This window comes from Lemur catta, chromosome 9 (assembly GCF_020740605.2).
Source record: "Lemur catta isolate mLemCat1 chromosome 9, mLemCat1.pri, whole genome shotgun sequence".
Classification (NCBI taxonomy): domain Eukaryota; kingdom Metazoa; phylum Chordata; class Mammalia; order Primates; family Lemuridae; genus Lemur; species Lemur catta.
The window spans coordinates 25,796,160-25,812,831 of NC_059136.1; the positions used below are offsets into that span (position 1 = coordinate 25,796,160).

General features: G+C 38.9%; 1 protein-coding gene across 10 annotated transcripts in view; it reads left to right on the forward strand.

Moving 5' to 3' along the window:
* The window catches only part of PTK2 (protein tyrosine kinase 2), a 258,855-nt gene that overhangs the window by 123,137 nt on the left and 119,046 nt on the right, over nucleotides 1-16,672 (forward strand). For all 10 annotated transcript variants that reach the window (XM_045560796.1, XM_045560797.1, XM_045560799.1 and 7 more), the window contains 3 exons: nucleotides 6,750-6,804; nucleotides 14,706-14,846; nucleotides 15,652-15,729. In XM_045560796.1, coding sequence (XP_045416752.1) covers nucleotides 6,750-6,804; nucleotides 14,706-14,846; nucleotides 15,652-15,729 — 274 coding nt within the window. The remainder of the gene's footprint in view (nucleotides 1-6,749; nucleotides 6,805-14,705; nucleotides 14,847-15,651; nucleotides 15,730-16,672) is intronic.

Here is a 16,672-nt window from a genome sequence, read left to right on the forward strand (position 1 = left end):
GCCAGTATCAACAAATTAAGCCAAATACAGTGTTAAAATTATGATTCCTAATATGGTATTAGAGAAGGAAGAATCTTATTTACCAGTGATTATTCCCCAAATGAGAAAACTATAATATGAAATTATTTTAAATGAACCACTTAACCTTTTATTTCTGTTCATTTCCTTATTAAGTGGTTTGCCTTTTTTAAGAAATTTGTTTTTGGTCATCTTTGCATTTAGCATATTTTGCTATGGTTGTGTTTATAATTGTTTCTCTTCCCTAATAGAATGTGAGCAGCGTCAATATAGGGACCTCGTGGTAATCCCCACATATTATAGAGAATCTGACATTTATTAGATCTTCCATAGATACTTCTCTTTTTTTGAGACAAGGTCTTGCTCTGTTGCCCAGGCTAGAGTGCAGTGGCGTCATCATAGCTCACTGAAACCATAAACTCCTGGATTCAAGCAATCCTCTTGCCTCAACCTCCTGAGTAGCTGAGACTATAGGCATGTACCAGCACAACGGGCTAATTATTTTGGGTAATTTTTTGTAGAGGATATGATCTCACTATGTTGCTAAAGCTAGTCTACAACTCGTGGCCTCAAGCAATCCTCCTGCCTCAGCCTCCCTAAGTGCTAAGATTACAGGCATGAGCCACTGTGCCTGGCTAGATATTCCATAGATAATTACTGAATGAATAAATTTGTAATTTGAAATTAGCTGAGGTTAATTATAATTGTGCTTTGTTTTCATTTCATTTTTTAAATTGTCTTTCTTGTCAACAGTAATCCATTGCTTTCTTTAGCTGCCTATAATAATACATCAAAGAAGGAGATGCTGATAGATTTGATAGGACTTGGCAGTGGCTTCACTAATACAGAAGTTCATTTCTTTCTCATGTAAAATGAGTCCTAGACAGTCAGTGAGCCTCAGTCACTGGGGCTCCAGATTCCTTTTACTTGCTATTTCATAATCCATAGCCACCTCATGGCCTAGGATGGCCACTGGACCTCACCCATTACATGTGAATTCTAGCCCCCAAGAAGGAGGAAGAGATGAGCATTGTCTTTCTTTCTCCCTTCAAGGACACAAATGTGTATAAAGTAAGTCTTCACTTAACATCATCGATAGGTTCTTGGAAACTGTGACTTTAATCAAAATGGTGTATATCAAAACCAGGTTTACTATAGGCTAATTTGATAGAAGCAAGAATTAAGTTCTTACAGCATAGTTTTGGTCACAAAATCATCACCGAACTTCTAGATAAAGGTCCAGAGACTTCTGATATTAAATGTTGAAATAAATGTGAGCTATGCCTACATTTAGGAAAGATTAATAAAAACAGATCATTGTTTACCCAATTATTCCAGTTCAAGGTCGCAAGTGGCTGAAGCCTATCCCCATAGCTCAGGGTGCAAGGCAGGAACTAACCCTGGATGGGACACCATTCCATCACAGGGCCCGCTAACACACCCACACTCACTCATCTGGGGACAGTGCAGACACACCAGTCCACCTAATGTGCACGTCTTTGGGATGTGGGAGGAAACTAAAGTACATGGAGAATACCTACACAGACATGGGGAGAACGTGAAAACTTCACATAGACAGTAGCCTCAGCTAAGAATCGATTTTCTTTTTCTCATTAAAGTTATAATGAAACAACATTGAATGTAATGGTGTTACTCAAGGACTTGTTGTATAATTCTTTACCATAGGGAACATTGGCCAAAACATAGTCACATGGCCACAGCTACCTACAAAAGAGACTGGGAAATGCAGCACTGTACCAAAAGACAACTTTTTATTACCCAGGATGAAAGAGAGAATATAATTAAGAAACAAATGGCAATCTCTATTGAAGTTAGAGAATCTTAACATCTGTTTTTAAGAGGCTTAACATATAAGTTAGAGGTTAAAGTACCTCAGTTCTGTTTTTAAATTAAACGTACTCAATTCTGAGAGTTTTGAGAAAAGGGTTAGATAGGGATACTACATGAAAATACACATTTAAGTTATATTTGAAGTTAGTTTTGCCTGCATTTTTGCCTGGGATTTAAATACTTAAGGAATTATGTTCAGAAAGTATTAGTTAAACAAGGTCACCAAAGTCAGAGTCTTCTCAGAAATATCGCCAGAGGAGAAATAAATTTATCCTTGACATAAGAATTCACTTATAATAAGCTTAGCTCCCTTCTAATACGTAAATAAATCTTGTTCCAGTCTGAGTCCACTTAAAGCCTGCTGTGTTATGGGGTTGTGAATCTAAATGCACAGGTGTGGGACAAGACCACAGGCTGGGAGTATCTCAGCAGTGCACAAGCACACTGTAGAGTGCTTGTCTTGGCAAGTGGGGAGTGTTGATAGCAGTGAAGCCTTCCACACTGTCGTCTTCCCTCGACCATTCTGGGTGGCGGTGTGGTATGAAAGGGGGGAATGTGAGGCACTACACAGTCATTGTGCATAGGATGTGGGAGGACAGAGGTCTCCAAGCATGAGTATGCTGATTTCCAGTAACACTAAATTGTGGTGGGAGTCATTGGAGAGATGAAAGGAATTTTGCGTTTTAACAAAACAGAAGACCCTGTCAGTCACAGTGTTCTAAATATTTCATTTAAAATTAAACATTGAGAGTTCTTTTATAAAATTGATCACAAAAATAATTTTAAGTCCCAGAAACCCTAAATTTTCAACAGCTAGATTTATTGGTTTTGAATGCTTATTGTCTCATAATACCTTTCACTCTGTGGTCCAGTTACTTATTTATATAAATATCTCACTTAAGAAAAGAGAAGATCCAGTGTTTTCCTATCCTGTGAACTGTTATGCTACCTATTATGCTATATACTCTCAATAAGTAAGAACATGAGTACAGCATCTCTCTTTGTGGCTTCAAATCCAAATAAATTTGAATCTTAAAGAATAGATCATAGAAACTCTTTTTGCTAATCCTATCCTAAAAGAAAAGTAGGAAGAATAATGCTTAGAAGCTCCCTGCTATGTCTGCACAGGTAATCCCAAGGAAAGGTTCCTTGTTCAATGTACAACTCCCTCCTCATCTCTCCATGTCTCCTTCCTGGAGTCTTTCTGACCATTGTGGGAACCGTGTATGGTTGTCCCTGTGGTAGCTGTGCACCTGACCCAGCGTCTCTCCTTTCCCCCATCCCTGCCCTTACTGAGGAGCCTAGGCCAATAGCACTAAGCCCTCGAGTGTCGGGTGGCTGAAGTCTAGCTTTGTTGCTGTGCCCTAGCCCTGCCCATCGTAGCTTTCTGCAGTGTTGGAATGTCCTTTGCCCATTCAGTTCAGGAGCCATGAGCCATGGGGGGCAGCTCATCACTCAAGATGCAGCTGATGCAACTGGGAACAGGACTTTCAATTTAATGTTAACTAATTTAAGTATAAAGGGCTACATATGTCTAGTGACTATGGTATTGGACAACACTGCTCTAACCTAGTGTTAACGTCCTGTCATCTGTGTATGAGTTCAGAAGGTTCCTGTGAACTGAAGTGGGAATCTAATAATAAACTGATGCTTGGGTTTGGGAATTGGCAGTATTCTCAAAGCTTCATAGGAATTAGTTTTTTATCAGATGAGTTTGAATGTGTTTAGGATGTGCCCTTTGATAGTTAATAATAAAGAATTGTCTTATAATAAAGGACAGTAGTTATATTTTTATGGAATATAAGTTGTGTTTTATTATTTTATTCACATATTGAACAGTTGTGTAGAGTTTGAGCTCAAAGAAGTGTTATTCCACTGCAGATGAGAGTGCACATCATAAACCAGGGCCAGACACAGAGAGGTGACCTCGTATTGAAAATGGGACGGCCTACATGTCCCTGCCTGCTTTCCTAAGAGAGATTTTAAATATAGATATCTATAATAGGCTCTTCCTAAAAACTCTGAACATAATACCTTAGGTGCTTCTCAGAGTCCTCTACCATGAAGTCAAAGTAGATTGACTTCTTGATTAAAATGTATTAAAGGTGGTAGTGTTGAATTTTTGTGATAATCTTGTGTACTTTAGCCTCATATTTATTTTCTCAACTGCCAGGTATCTAAAAAGAGGTCTAATGTATGGATGTATGTTCATTATTATTTGAAAGTATTTTTTTTAAACTGCATATAAGCTACACATTGGCCTTAAGCTTTTTTTTTTTAATGGAATTGTCTTCATCTTTGAAGTAAAATTAACACCTAGTAGTAGTCTTTGTTTTCACAAAAAAATATGCCCTCTTTTATATTTCTTGAAATACATAGCCTTCTTGGTCCAAATTTAATTTTCCCATTTGTGACAAAAATTGTTTATACCTAACTCTGAGAAAAATAAATATGTAACCAGCTTTACAAATAGTGGTTGACAGCTTCACAATTGCCAAGAGGACATCCCCTGCCCGGTCTTTCCCTCAGCCAGAGACTGACATGGCCAGTCACCTTCTTGAAACGCCCACTAGGAGAGCATGGACACCTCACTCAGCCTCATGTGTCTAAAACAGAACTGTTGGTCCCCACCTACTTTCCATTTTTCGGTGCATGGCATCAGCATTCCCTCTGCTATCTTTGCCCTCTCTCTCCCTCATACCTCATGTCCACTCACTCATCCATGGGGCTAAGCCCCTGAACCTCCAGTTACCACCTCTGCTGCCTGCCAGCAAACCTCAGCCCAGGTCACGCCTCCCTCAACAATAAGCAGAAGGGTATAGGGTATATGGACCAAAAGCTCTTGGGACAAGAAGGATTCTGAGGTATTTCCAGAGGAAAGGAAACTGCCCCCCTTAGAGTTCTAGGAACTTTATAGACACATTCTTATTTGATCCTTAGCACCATTGTATGCAGTAGGAATTGGCATCCCCGTTTTACAAGTGGATAACCTGAGGTTCCCAGGTGTCAATAACCAAAGCCATCCTATGGCAGAGCCAAAATTGAAGTCAAGAACTCTCTGATACTAAAATAAGTGCTTTTTATTATTGCCTGAAAAGGAAGCTAGGAAAGAAAATGATCAGGAATAATGCCTTAGAGATTCTGGAGTGCTTTTCTTTTATGTATTTATTTTGCTACTTCCCAGTAGTGGTTAGCATCAAAATCCTTAAAATGTAAAGACCCTGTGTTTTTAGGAGGCAACACGAAAAGGAAGAACTTGGGTGGACATTTTTTCCTCCTCATATCCAATAATCAAAGTAGATAATGGCAGTGCTGTAAAGGTAAGGAAGGGAAGTCACAAACAGATATGGTTAAAGTGTGGAAAACCCAGAGTTATATGAATTAACTGATAGGTAAAACCAGAAAACCATATGTCATAGAAGCCAAGAAAGAGAATTACAGGTTGTAGCAAACATAACAATAATAAAATAACAAGAATGAGAACTGAAACCAGTTTGAGATTTAGCAAGGAGTTCGTTGGTGTAGGTACTACCTATTCTATAATCTCTAAGAATAGATTATAATATAGATGATAAAATAAGGGATTAGGTTTGGATATCTAGTATAGGATTAACCATATAAACTAACATGATTTCTGTGTTTTTCATAATGCCAGCTAACTTATAATTAGGAAGTCATCCTGTGTTTTTATACTTAAATTCAGTTAATTGGGGTTTTTTTGTTGATCCTGAAAAGATATCACTTCTCTACTTGATTCTTTTATAATTTGTGTCTCCTGACATTCCTTAATCTCTTGAGAGGCATTATTTCATTTTACTAGTGCACAAGTGCCATCTAGTGGCCAAAACACCTGGGTAACTTATTACCCAAATTGCATGGAAAAGAGAATCAGCTATTCTTTCTGATGTGTTTTCTTGGCCAAGGTGCTTTGGGGTTCTTTTTTTTTCTTCTTTTATTTTTTACCCCTTCCAAATGATGAGGTTCTTGATAATAATAATCAATTTAATTTTGTAGCCTGACTTAAAGTTGCTGGGATTTCCAACATTTCCATATATTCAACTTTTAAACCCTGGGGTAAATCACTTAATCTCTATTTTTTTTTTCCTAATGTGAAACTGATATGATAAGCCGTTATTAGTTGAATGAGTCCTTTAATCAAAAAAGTCTGTTTTTAAAATCAGTCAACTCTTAGTATAAATTCAAATGATTTATTTTTTTAAAAAACTCCCCAGGTGTATCATGAAGCTTTTCCTAATCAAACCAGTTATTTTCTCTACAAATATAGTATTACCCAGTTGGAATTATAATTGATGTTTATGAGGACAGCCTTTAAGCAGTATCTGAAAAAGAATAGTTTTCTTTCTTTTCATTTTTTCTTTCTGTGTTTTTTTTGTTTGGTTTGTTTTGGGGGGGGCGTTTAAGAAACACGATCTTTCTCTGTTGCCAGGCTAAAGTGCAGTGGCACAATCATAGTTCCCTGCACCTTTGAACTCCTAGACTCAAGGGATCCTCCCACATCAGTCTCTTGAGTCGATGGGATTACAGGTACAAGCCACCACACTTGGCAGAGAACTGTTTTCTTATACATTGTAATTTACAAAGAGGCAATATTTTAGAAGAGTTTTCAACAATAAAGATAAAAAAATCAAAAGGATTTCTACTTAAGCTAACTTGTATTCATGTTTTCTGTACATACCTAGAAAATGGTTTGTCCCACCCTCTCTGTGAATCTACTGGTAAATTGCAGTGTTTATACTTGTTTCTGTCCTGAACAATATATGGAAGGATAAATAATTTACAGTGCTTTTCTCTTCTTGCAGTGTGTCATATTAATTGATTTGGTGGTGTTATTTGTTAATACACTTCTTTTTATATTTCAGAAAAGATGTTGGTTTAAAGCGATTTTTTCCTAAGAGTTTACTGGATTCTGTCAAGGTAATTAGAGTCTCCTTTATCATAATCAAATAATGAAATTGTACCAATACCTTTTCCTCAATGGTAAATTACTTTTGGAAAAATAAAATACAGTTTTCTTTGCTACATATAAATGCTATGGTATAAAAAGCTGACATTTTATTCTAGTGGTATTAATGGCAAGTAGATTCTTACAGGTATGACTTTCTCCCACAAAACCATGATTTCACTTCTTGATTGTGTGTGATGCTCAGCTAAGTACAAAACTAAAGAAGTTACATGCAAAGAAATCGCTGTCGCCTAGGTCTTTACAGTCTCAGGTATTCTGATATGAAGAAGAAAAGGAACAATATGTAAAAGAATTGTGGTGGTGGTAGAATCATGAATATTGTGTGTGGGGGCGGTATCAGTGCATCCTGCAGATGTGTCTTCTCCTGTTTCAACCATGTGGATGTGCCTCCATGTTAGAAACTTTGGATAGAGCCTCAGTTCCTATCCCTCCCTGTAGCTCCCACTCCAGTGGAGAGAGCTCCCAGTGAGGGTGGGAAGTAGACTCTGAAGTGTGGTTCCTCAGCCAATCCAGAACACAGGTCAAGTTGTTCATGTGCAGCAGGGGGACACAGACTTGGGGGTTAAGACGGAGTCTGCCTCAGATGAGCTCTGCCAGTTGCTAGCCTCATGTTCTTGGGCCTGGTTTCTTACTTCCACAATGGAGAAAATAATATTTTGTAGGGTTGATGTGAATATTTAACAGATTAAAATATATATTACTTATTACAGTACCTGTCACATAGCAGTTCATAAACAATGGCTGTTACTGCTCTTTTTATTACTATAAAGGTCATGTTCTACATTCCATCAACTGAGGCCCAAGCAGGATAAGACATATGTTATGAGAGAATGTCAGAAAACTAAAACCAAACTGCCTGGTGAAAATCCTGACTTCACCAGCTTGAATTGCCTGTGACTTTGGAGAAGTTATTTAATCTGTATTTCAGTTTCCACATCTGTAAAATGAGGATAAAACCAGTTTCTAATACATGGGGTTCATGTAAGGATTAAATGGGCTAATATGTATAAAATCTTATAACAACAGAACAATTGCTCAGGAAATGTGACCGAGTGTGATGAGGAGAGTGAGCATCATTCTTGTTCCACTGGTAATAAAAGGCAGAATTCTGCACTTTTATTGTATAGGTCTGAGACACATTTCCATAAAGCATAGTCCTATAGAATGGCTGGATCAGTTAACATTTGCTTTTCCATAAACAGGCTATGTCAATACATTTGTTTTGCCAAAAGCCATTTTGTTTTACCTGCCTTTTTTCTGTTATATTTATGGGAGATTGTTTTTAAGTAAACATTCACATTGAGCTGTTGAACGATTACCTTATTATATTTGGTAGAACTTGAATAGCTGTGTTTAATGCCAAAAACAGAATCTGGGGTGTATGTGCCTTAATTTCTAAGAAAAATTTGTAAGATATTTTAAATCTCTGCCCCTGTGATGTTAGTGCTGTCAAAGACACATTTTTTAAAATCACTATACCGGCAAAACTAGTACATCAAACCCAAATTGAGGGAGAGTCTATAAAATTCTGATCATTGCTGTTCAGAACTATCAAGGTCATGAAATAGAAGAAAAGATCAAGAAGGAGGAGGCTGAAGAGAAAAGATGAGTAAATGTGTGAAATCTGGACTAGTGAGAGGACATTAGTGGACAAATTAGTGAAATTGAATTTGAGACTGTGGTTCAGTGAATAGCATGGTACCACTGGGTACCAAAGAAGCTTCCTCTACTGGCTTTGCAGCTCTACCATAAACCTAAAATTAGGTGGCAAGTCAAAATGGCCAAATTATAATTTATTGCAATATAATTCACAGTAGAATCCTAATTTCAGAACTAGATATGTTAAGACATCAATAAAGGAGTTTCCTAGAATACTATCAGGAACACTTTTATTCTTAAATAGTCATTTCATTTCTGTGATCAGAAGGTGAACATTTCAGGCTTAATATTCGTGTTGAGCATAGAAGTACCTAATATGTCTGTATTTAGCATTTGATGGGTGGGTTGATAAGTGATTCCTTAATAATATATTCTGTTATTCTTTTATTGCAAATTTTCTTCACCATTGCGTTATATAACCTTATCATCTGGGAAGCCCTAGGAATCCATTGTTGCTAGCAGCATCTGATAATCATTCAGTTGCCTAATATGAAATTATTTTTGTAGTTCGACGTGGCTGAATAGCAGCAATTTCTGATGGTTCAACCAAATAATACTGCTTCATTTTGAAGAAGTATCATGTTCTTGGTAATTTTCTCTTTACACATGAATTGGTTTAAAATAGAATAGTGTGCATAGATGGATGCCTGGTTTCCTAAATCTAGGCAAATACAAAGCAGGTGTTAAAACTTGAAATGTAAAACCATCTTGCTTGCTCCTGCTAGTTTAGGAATTACATTGATTAATACCAAGATATTCTAGGAAATTAGATTTTGTGGAATTTTTTTCCTGTGTAATTAGGAAAGAAATAATGCTTTCTCAGATATCCTCCTTATAAAAGCTAATTTTAGAGCTTTTGGACAGCAGAGATTTTCTAGTTCTTATCCCACATTGAACATAGGTTTGGAACTCATAGCCCTCTCTAGTGGTCACATTTAAGCACAGACTGTAAGAAAGGTTGGGTACACTCCTGGCAAAGCACCCCATTTTAGTTGGTGGGGAGCAAGAGAGTTGTTTCTGTGTCCATAGAAAACTAACTCTCAGTGATACCATTTCCCCCTACTCCAGCAACTTGAGCTTTTTGGTTTGTTATTTATCACTGTGACTTCCTAGTTCTTAACTTGGTAATGCATACAAGCAGGATCAGCCAGGTAAAGGAGCCTGCAGAAAACTTAACACATTTCCCCCATGTTCAAGTGAATGAGACAAAATACAATAAAATTAGAGCTTGTTTTCAAGGACATTTGCCCCAGTTACTCAGAAATTTTCCAGCAGTTTAAATAATCAGAGTGAGCAGTTTAGTTCTTTATTATTCCATTTCTAAGAGAGTTTTGGATGAGAAAAAGAGGGCTCACTTTATTTAGCACAGGGCTGATAGCTTCAATCCCTATTGTAGGAGAACAGCACACAACTTCTTTTCTGTTTCTCGGCCATCAGGAGACACTTTTACAAAGAGAAATGATGAGGCTTGAATTTAAAGGGGACAGAGGGTAGAGATTTGTTGGGTTACATTTGAAGGACATTAAGGATATAAGGCCTTAAAGAACTTAACCTATTAGTCTGTGGGAGGAGGGAGAAGAAAGTGCAGGGCCTGGCCTCACCTCAGATTTCTGCCTCTTACACTTAGGTGGTCACTAGTGCTAATAATCAAAGAGGCAGAATTGAGTGAGACTGACAGCAGTCCATTCAGCTATGTAAACATTGAGCTTAAGGTGCTGTGAGACTGTGGAGGTCAAGGGGAAGGGGAAGGAGCAGGTTCAGAGTGATAGAGTGGCAGCTATGTCAGGTGTAATGTCAGGCAGGGTAAGTAACCAGCACAGCTGGAGTATCAGCGGTATGTTAGGTTTTAGATGTCTGTAGGGAATCCAGGTGGAACTGTCAAGCAGGTAGATATATATGTGTTTGAAGCTCAAGGGGGGATTCTAGTTCCTCAACTTCTTATATTTTAGGTAATGAATGAATGGGTGTAACTTTGTAGTATTATCGCTTGTTTGTAAACAAGCAGCTGGTTGGGAATTAGGTACAAAGCAGAGAATTAACTTAATTTCTGGACCTCTTTTATATAGGTTTTATTCTTTGCATGTCAGTACTTCTCTGAGATAAAATATTCCTCTTAGATTCATAAGTGAATATATCAACTTTTTATTAATGTTAATAAAAATGATTTGCCATTGTGTTCCAGTCTGTGTGCTTATTTGACAACCATTCTTTGCAACTGCTACCATATTCTGATTTGTTGTAGCATAACACTTCAAAAGTTTTAAGGTGTTCCAGGGCTTTTGCTCGGCGTATTTTCTACTTGCTGATGGAAGATACTTCTTACGATCAGATCATTGATAGGCACGTTGAGGCAGCATGTTCTAATGACAGAATGTTTAAAGAATGAACTATCTTCCCTCTTAAATACTAGAAAGTGAAGTATTGTTTAATCGCAGGATAGAACCAGATTTTATTGGTCCATTCTGTCTATTTGGAAGGGTGCCAGAATCCCAGAGTTATGCAATTATTCACTTTTAAACACATGATGAGTTTCAGCTGTGGGCCACACTCTTACCAGTAAAGAGATAACTCCAGCTCTCTTCTCACCCACAAGGATCTTCTGTAAGTTCCATGTTTAAAAATACATTCAAGATGAGATGAAACCCATAGGATGTGGTAGTTGTTTCTTCCTGGTGCTGCCTGGAAGAACATATTAGAGGAGGAGGTGCTTGAAATGGTCACACAGCTAGCAAAACGAACTCAAGCAGTTCTGCCTTGGAATCCCAGCTCTTCTTCCCCCACATTGTTACCTAATCTTTCTGAGTCTCTGTTTGCTTACTAATATAATATATGAAAAATTGTATCTACTTTGCAGGGTACATTGTGAAGTTTATTTCCAGAGAGGGGTCTACAGATGTCTTTCCTAACATCATTTTTTGGTGTGTGTGTTTTAATCAATGCCCAACAGCACTGTGTCCACAGAATTACACTGTTCTTCCGATAGCCATGAATGAAGCTCAGAAAGCTTTCTCCAGCAACTCCTCTGAGTTTCTGGAGAATAACGTAGCTGTTTGGATTCTTCAGTGTATTACAAGTGCAAAGCACAGAATAGAATTTCCTTAGTGGATTTGTTCTGAGTCCAAAGTGTAGCAGACTTAAATCTTAGGAACTGGTTTATATTCAACGAACTACCAGAATGGTGTATTGTTGATTTGTGAGAAAAAGATCTGTGGGCAGCTGCAGACGTACTCAGATCTCCACGTCCAGTCTATACATTCGTGGTAGACAGACCTGCATAGGTGACCATAGTCAGAGAATGTTTGGAAAACCTGGAGTCAGAACAACTGTTAATACTGTAAAGCCTAGCCCTGTGCTGAGAGTGGCCTTTTTCAGTCCCATGGCTCATGACCAATTCTTGCATGGCCATTCCCAAAAATATGCTTCCCACACTTTTCTTTATACAGCATCTAAAGCTGATCAACTCATTGTGCACTAACCTTGAACCCATTTTATTTCTCTTCTGTTTAGATTCTGTGATCTAAAGCTATAATTAATCCTTTTCAAAACATCTGTAATTCTCTTTTTCCACTCTATATCATACTTACCTGTCAAAACAGCAGCCCTGGTTAAAACTATTGGCCAGCCTGCCTGGCTTTAGCCCTCTCCATTTTATTTGCAGGTGTCATCTGATTCCACGTATATAAATACCTTAGCTGGTGACTCTGAAGTTTCTGTCTCCAGCCCTGCCTGGTCCTGAACTCCAAACTTATATCCAAATATCTACTTGATGGTTCAAGTCAAAAGACTTCAGGATCACCAACATGTCCAGAATTAACATGACTTTATTTTCCTCACTAAGCCAGCCCCTTGTGTTGGCCCATTTTTTTTAATCCAAAACTCTAGTCATCCTGGATTCTTCGCTTTGCTAACGTCCCGCGTACAGTCGTCCAGATGTCCCAAAGGTGCCCATTGCTCTCCTTCACCACTACCTTGGAGTCTACACCACTAGTGTTTCTTGCTTGGCCTGTTTCGGTGACCTGACTGGTCTTTTTACTTTCTCTCTCACACAGTCTCCCAACCCTCTGTATGCAAGAGCAAAGTGAGCTTTATAAAATAAAAATCACATGCCTTGGGTAATCCTCAAATGTTCTGCTTTCTTGGCTTGTTGAACTCTTGTCTGCCAGGAAATCTTGTCTTCTACCTCTGGTCTTTTACATTTCCAGAAACTACAGCCTCTCCCTGATTGTGTGTATCCCACTCTACTGTTTTTCCAGCTCATTCTCGGTAGTGTCCCAGATCTAGTAATCCTTACACCCCACTGGGACCTTCAGGCCATTCCAGACAGGCTGTCACCTCCATGACCCCACCCAAAGTATGCCATGCCCTCCTGGGTCACCTTGTACCTGTCTCTGCAGCCACACCTCAGCCTGGGCCCCTGGCTGCTCTCCATTCCCATGTCCCCCGGTCCTTCAGTCGCCTAGCTTTGATTCTTTTGTGCGCTGATCCAGCCAGGACCTCCCCTTGAATTTTACCAGCCCTTTACATCCAGCAGCCTGCCTGACACCTCTGCTTTTGGATTCTCATATTCTGGTATTTCTCTGATCTTCATACCCACCAACCTATTCTTCTCAGTTTTTGCTATTTTAGTTCAATGGCAACTCTTACCAATCAATCAGCACGTCTTGTTGGTTCTCTTTTCAGAATAAATCTGCAATCTGACCACTTCTCACCCCCTTTCTGTTTCTGTGCTCGTGCAAACTGTTACCTCCTGCTGGATTATTTGGGTAGCCTCCTACCTGGTCTCTCCTGCTCCTGTTGTACTGCTCACAATACAGCAACCAGAGTGTCTCTGTTAAAACCTAAGTCAGATAGTGTCACTCCTCTGCTCAAAGCCATCCAAGGATTTGGTATCTCCTCTGGGTCCGTGCTGAGTACTTACCGTGCCTGTGTTCTCTAGCTGCTCTTCCTCAGACCTCATCACGTAGCCTCGAACCACTAGCTTGCTCAGGCTGCTTCACACGCTGAGTTCTGAGGGCTTGCTGCCTGGAAAGCCCTTCGCTCCACTGCAGATGTTCATATGTATAAACAGAAAACTCAGTAAGTGAAAAAGGACCAAAAGACTATCGTATCACTACACACAAAAAAAGCAGTGTTGGTTTATCTCCTTCAGGGGAGCATTGCTGTGTGATTCCCAAGGCTCACATGTGTTTTCTCTCCTCTTAAAGGCATCTGTACTGTATATACTGATTGTTTCGTCATCTTTTTTCATGTTAACAATATGGTATGGATTTTAGTGTCAGTAAATTAGTTCTACAAAACAGTTTTTAGGGCTGCATAGAATATTGGTTAGGTAGATAGATACACCATGGTTTATGTAACCGGTCCATATGTTAATACAAACAGTCCTACAGTGAATCTCCTTGTTGCTGAATCTTTGCATGTATCTTTAATGATTTCTAAAGAAGAATGTTATATAATTTTCTGGACCAAGAGTTGTGGGATTTTTAAGGTTTCTTGATTTATATGCCATTTGGAAAAGTGTATCAATTTTTCCCTTTTAACAGTGGAACACGTAAGTACCTTTAGACCTTCACCCTTGTCATTTCTGGTTCATGTGCATATGTGGTACAAACTTCTGTTTAAGAAATAAAGCTCTAGGCCGGGCGCGGTGGCTCACGCCTGTAATCCTAGCACTCTGGGAGGCCGAGGCAGGAGGATCGTTTGAGCTCAGGAGTTCAAGACCAGCCTCAGCAAGAGTGAGACCCCATCACTACTAAAAATAGAAAGAAATTATCTGGCCAACTAAAAATATATATAGAAAAAAATTAGCTGGGCATGGTGGCGCATGCCTGTAGTCCCAGCTACTCGGGAGGCTGAGGCAGGAGGATTGCTTGAGCCCAGGAATTTTAGGTTGCTGTGAGCTAGGCTAACGCCATGGCACTCTAGCCTGGGCAGAGCGAGACTCTGTCTCAAAAAAAAAAAAAAAAAAAAGAAATAAAGCTCTATATGTGAACTGTACAGTTAAAAATGGTTACGATGGTAAACTTTATGTTGTGTTTATTTAAAAAAGGCTATGATAAATTTATATTTATTTGACAAGTGTGATGTTTTGCTGGTATTAAGTGGTGGGTAGGAAAGAAATCTTACTGTTATTGCTACAGTCTTTATGCATTGCTGACTCTAAAAAAAGATTTTTTCTAATTTTATCATGCAGGCCAAAACACTAAGAAAACTCATCCAACAAACATTTAGACAGTTTGCCAATCTTAATAGAGAAGAAAGTATTCTGAAATTCTTTGAGATCCTCTCTCCAGTGTACAGATTTGATAAAGAATGTTTCAAGTGTGCTCTTGGTGTAAGTATGGGAACATGAGAAATACTGGACTAGTTTGATTTCTTCTTTTTCTTATCCATTACTGGATATTTAAATTTCCAGTGGAAAGAAAGCTAATATGTCCCATTTTGTAATAATAGAATATTACTTCATTATTTTTATAGTGGGAAAAATACAAAAAGAAAACTTATCAATGAGAAAGTAAAATCATCTTTTTAAAAATAGCATGCCTATGTTTACAGTTTGGTTTTCTTATTCCAGCCCTGTGATTTATTGATTAACTCTTCTCTCTAAGGGCTAGTTTACCTATTCAAATAATCATCTAAAAGAAACCATTGGCTCCAGGCATGTTGGAATAAGCACAGTGCATCTCTGTCTAGGCTGAACAGATCCTGGGTCAATGAAGTTACAAATATTAATGTTTTATCATATTTGGTTAGGTAGATTAATAGCAAAGCAAGCCAGCCCCTCTTTGGTCCTTTAATACTGTGGTCCCCACCCCTGGGGTGCAGACCAGTACCATTCCATGGCCTGTTAGGAACTGGGCCGCACGGCAGGAGGTGAGCTGCAGGCGAGCCAAGGAAGCTTCAGCCGTTCCCCATCACTGGCATCACCACCTGAGCTCCACCTTGCCCACCTCCCCTCTGTCCTGTGAGAAAGTTGTCTTCCATTAAGCTTAGGAACTGGGCCGCACAGCAGGAAACTGGTTCCTGGTGCCAAAAATGTTGGAGACTACTGCTTTAATATATCCATGGCTCTTTATCTAAAATACTTCTTTTTTCCTTCTGGCATCTCTGTCCTCACCTGTTTCAACAATCTTCAAAAGTCAAGCTGGATTATTTCAGTGGAGCTGGCAATCGGCCCAGAAGAAGGAATCAGTTACTTAACAGACAAGGGCTGCAATGTAAGTCTGCTTCTGTGAAGTCTCAGAAATTTGACTTCAGACAAGAGGAATGAAATTAAGGAAATGGGATATTCTTCTGGAAAAGACATTATTCTGCAATTAAATCTTTCCATTGCATGGCATTTGTTGTTCAAGGAGGGGGCAAGTAAGAGAAAGTCTAAGCCTCTGTTGGAATTCTTCAAAATTCTTTAATTTTGGAAGGAAAGGAATCATACAAGTCATATGTATGTTAGTAAGACCAGAATGGGGTTGTTCTGGTTTATCTGGAGGTTGTTTAAATATTTTTTTAATTGAGCTCTGGATATGATTTGGGTATATTTATACTGGCTTCATAATCCTCCTAACCTTATCTTAACTGAGAAAAAATGTCCACCAGTTGGAAACCGTGCTTATTTCCAACTGCCACACCATACCTCCGTTCTTTTATTGTCTTCTCAGCAGAGGTGCTCATCTTTTCCTGTGGGTTCCTCTTTCATTCTTGCAGCAAGTATTATTGAGCACTGCCTGGTACCAGGCACTGGTTTGAGATACAACAAGGAACAAAACAGACAAAAGTCCTTACCTTTATGTAGCTTAGAGTCCAGTGTACAAAATAAATATGGAACAGGCCAGGCTCAATGGTTCACCCCTGTATTCCCAGCACTTTGGGAGGGCAAGGCAGGAGGATCACTTGAGGCTGGCAATTCAAGACCAGCCTGGGCAACAGAGCAAGACCTCATCTCTACAAAAATAAAAAAATTAGCCACGCATGATGGCATGAACTTGTAGTCCCAGCTATTCAGGAAGCCGAAGCGAAAGGATTACTTGAGCCCAGAAATTTAAGGTTACAGTGAGCTATGATCTCACCACTATACTCCAGCTTGAGCAACAGAGCAAGACCCTGTTTATTTATACACACACACACACACACACACACACACACACACACACAGAGAGAGAGAAC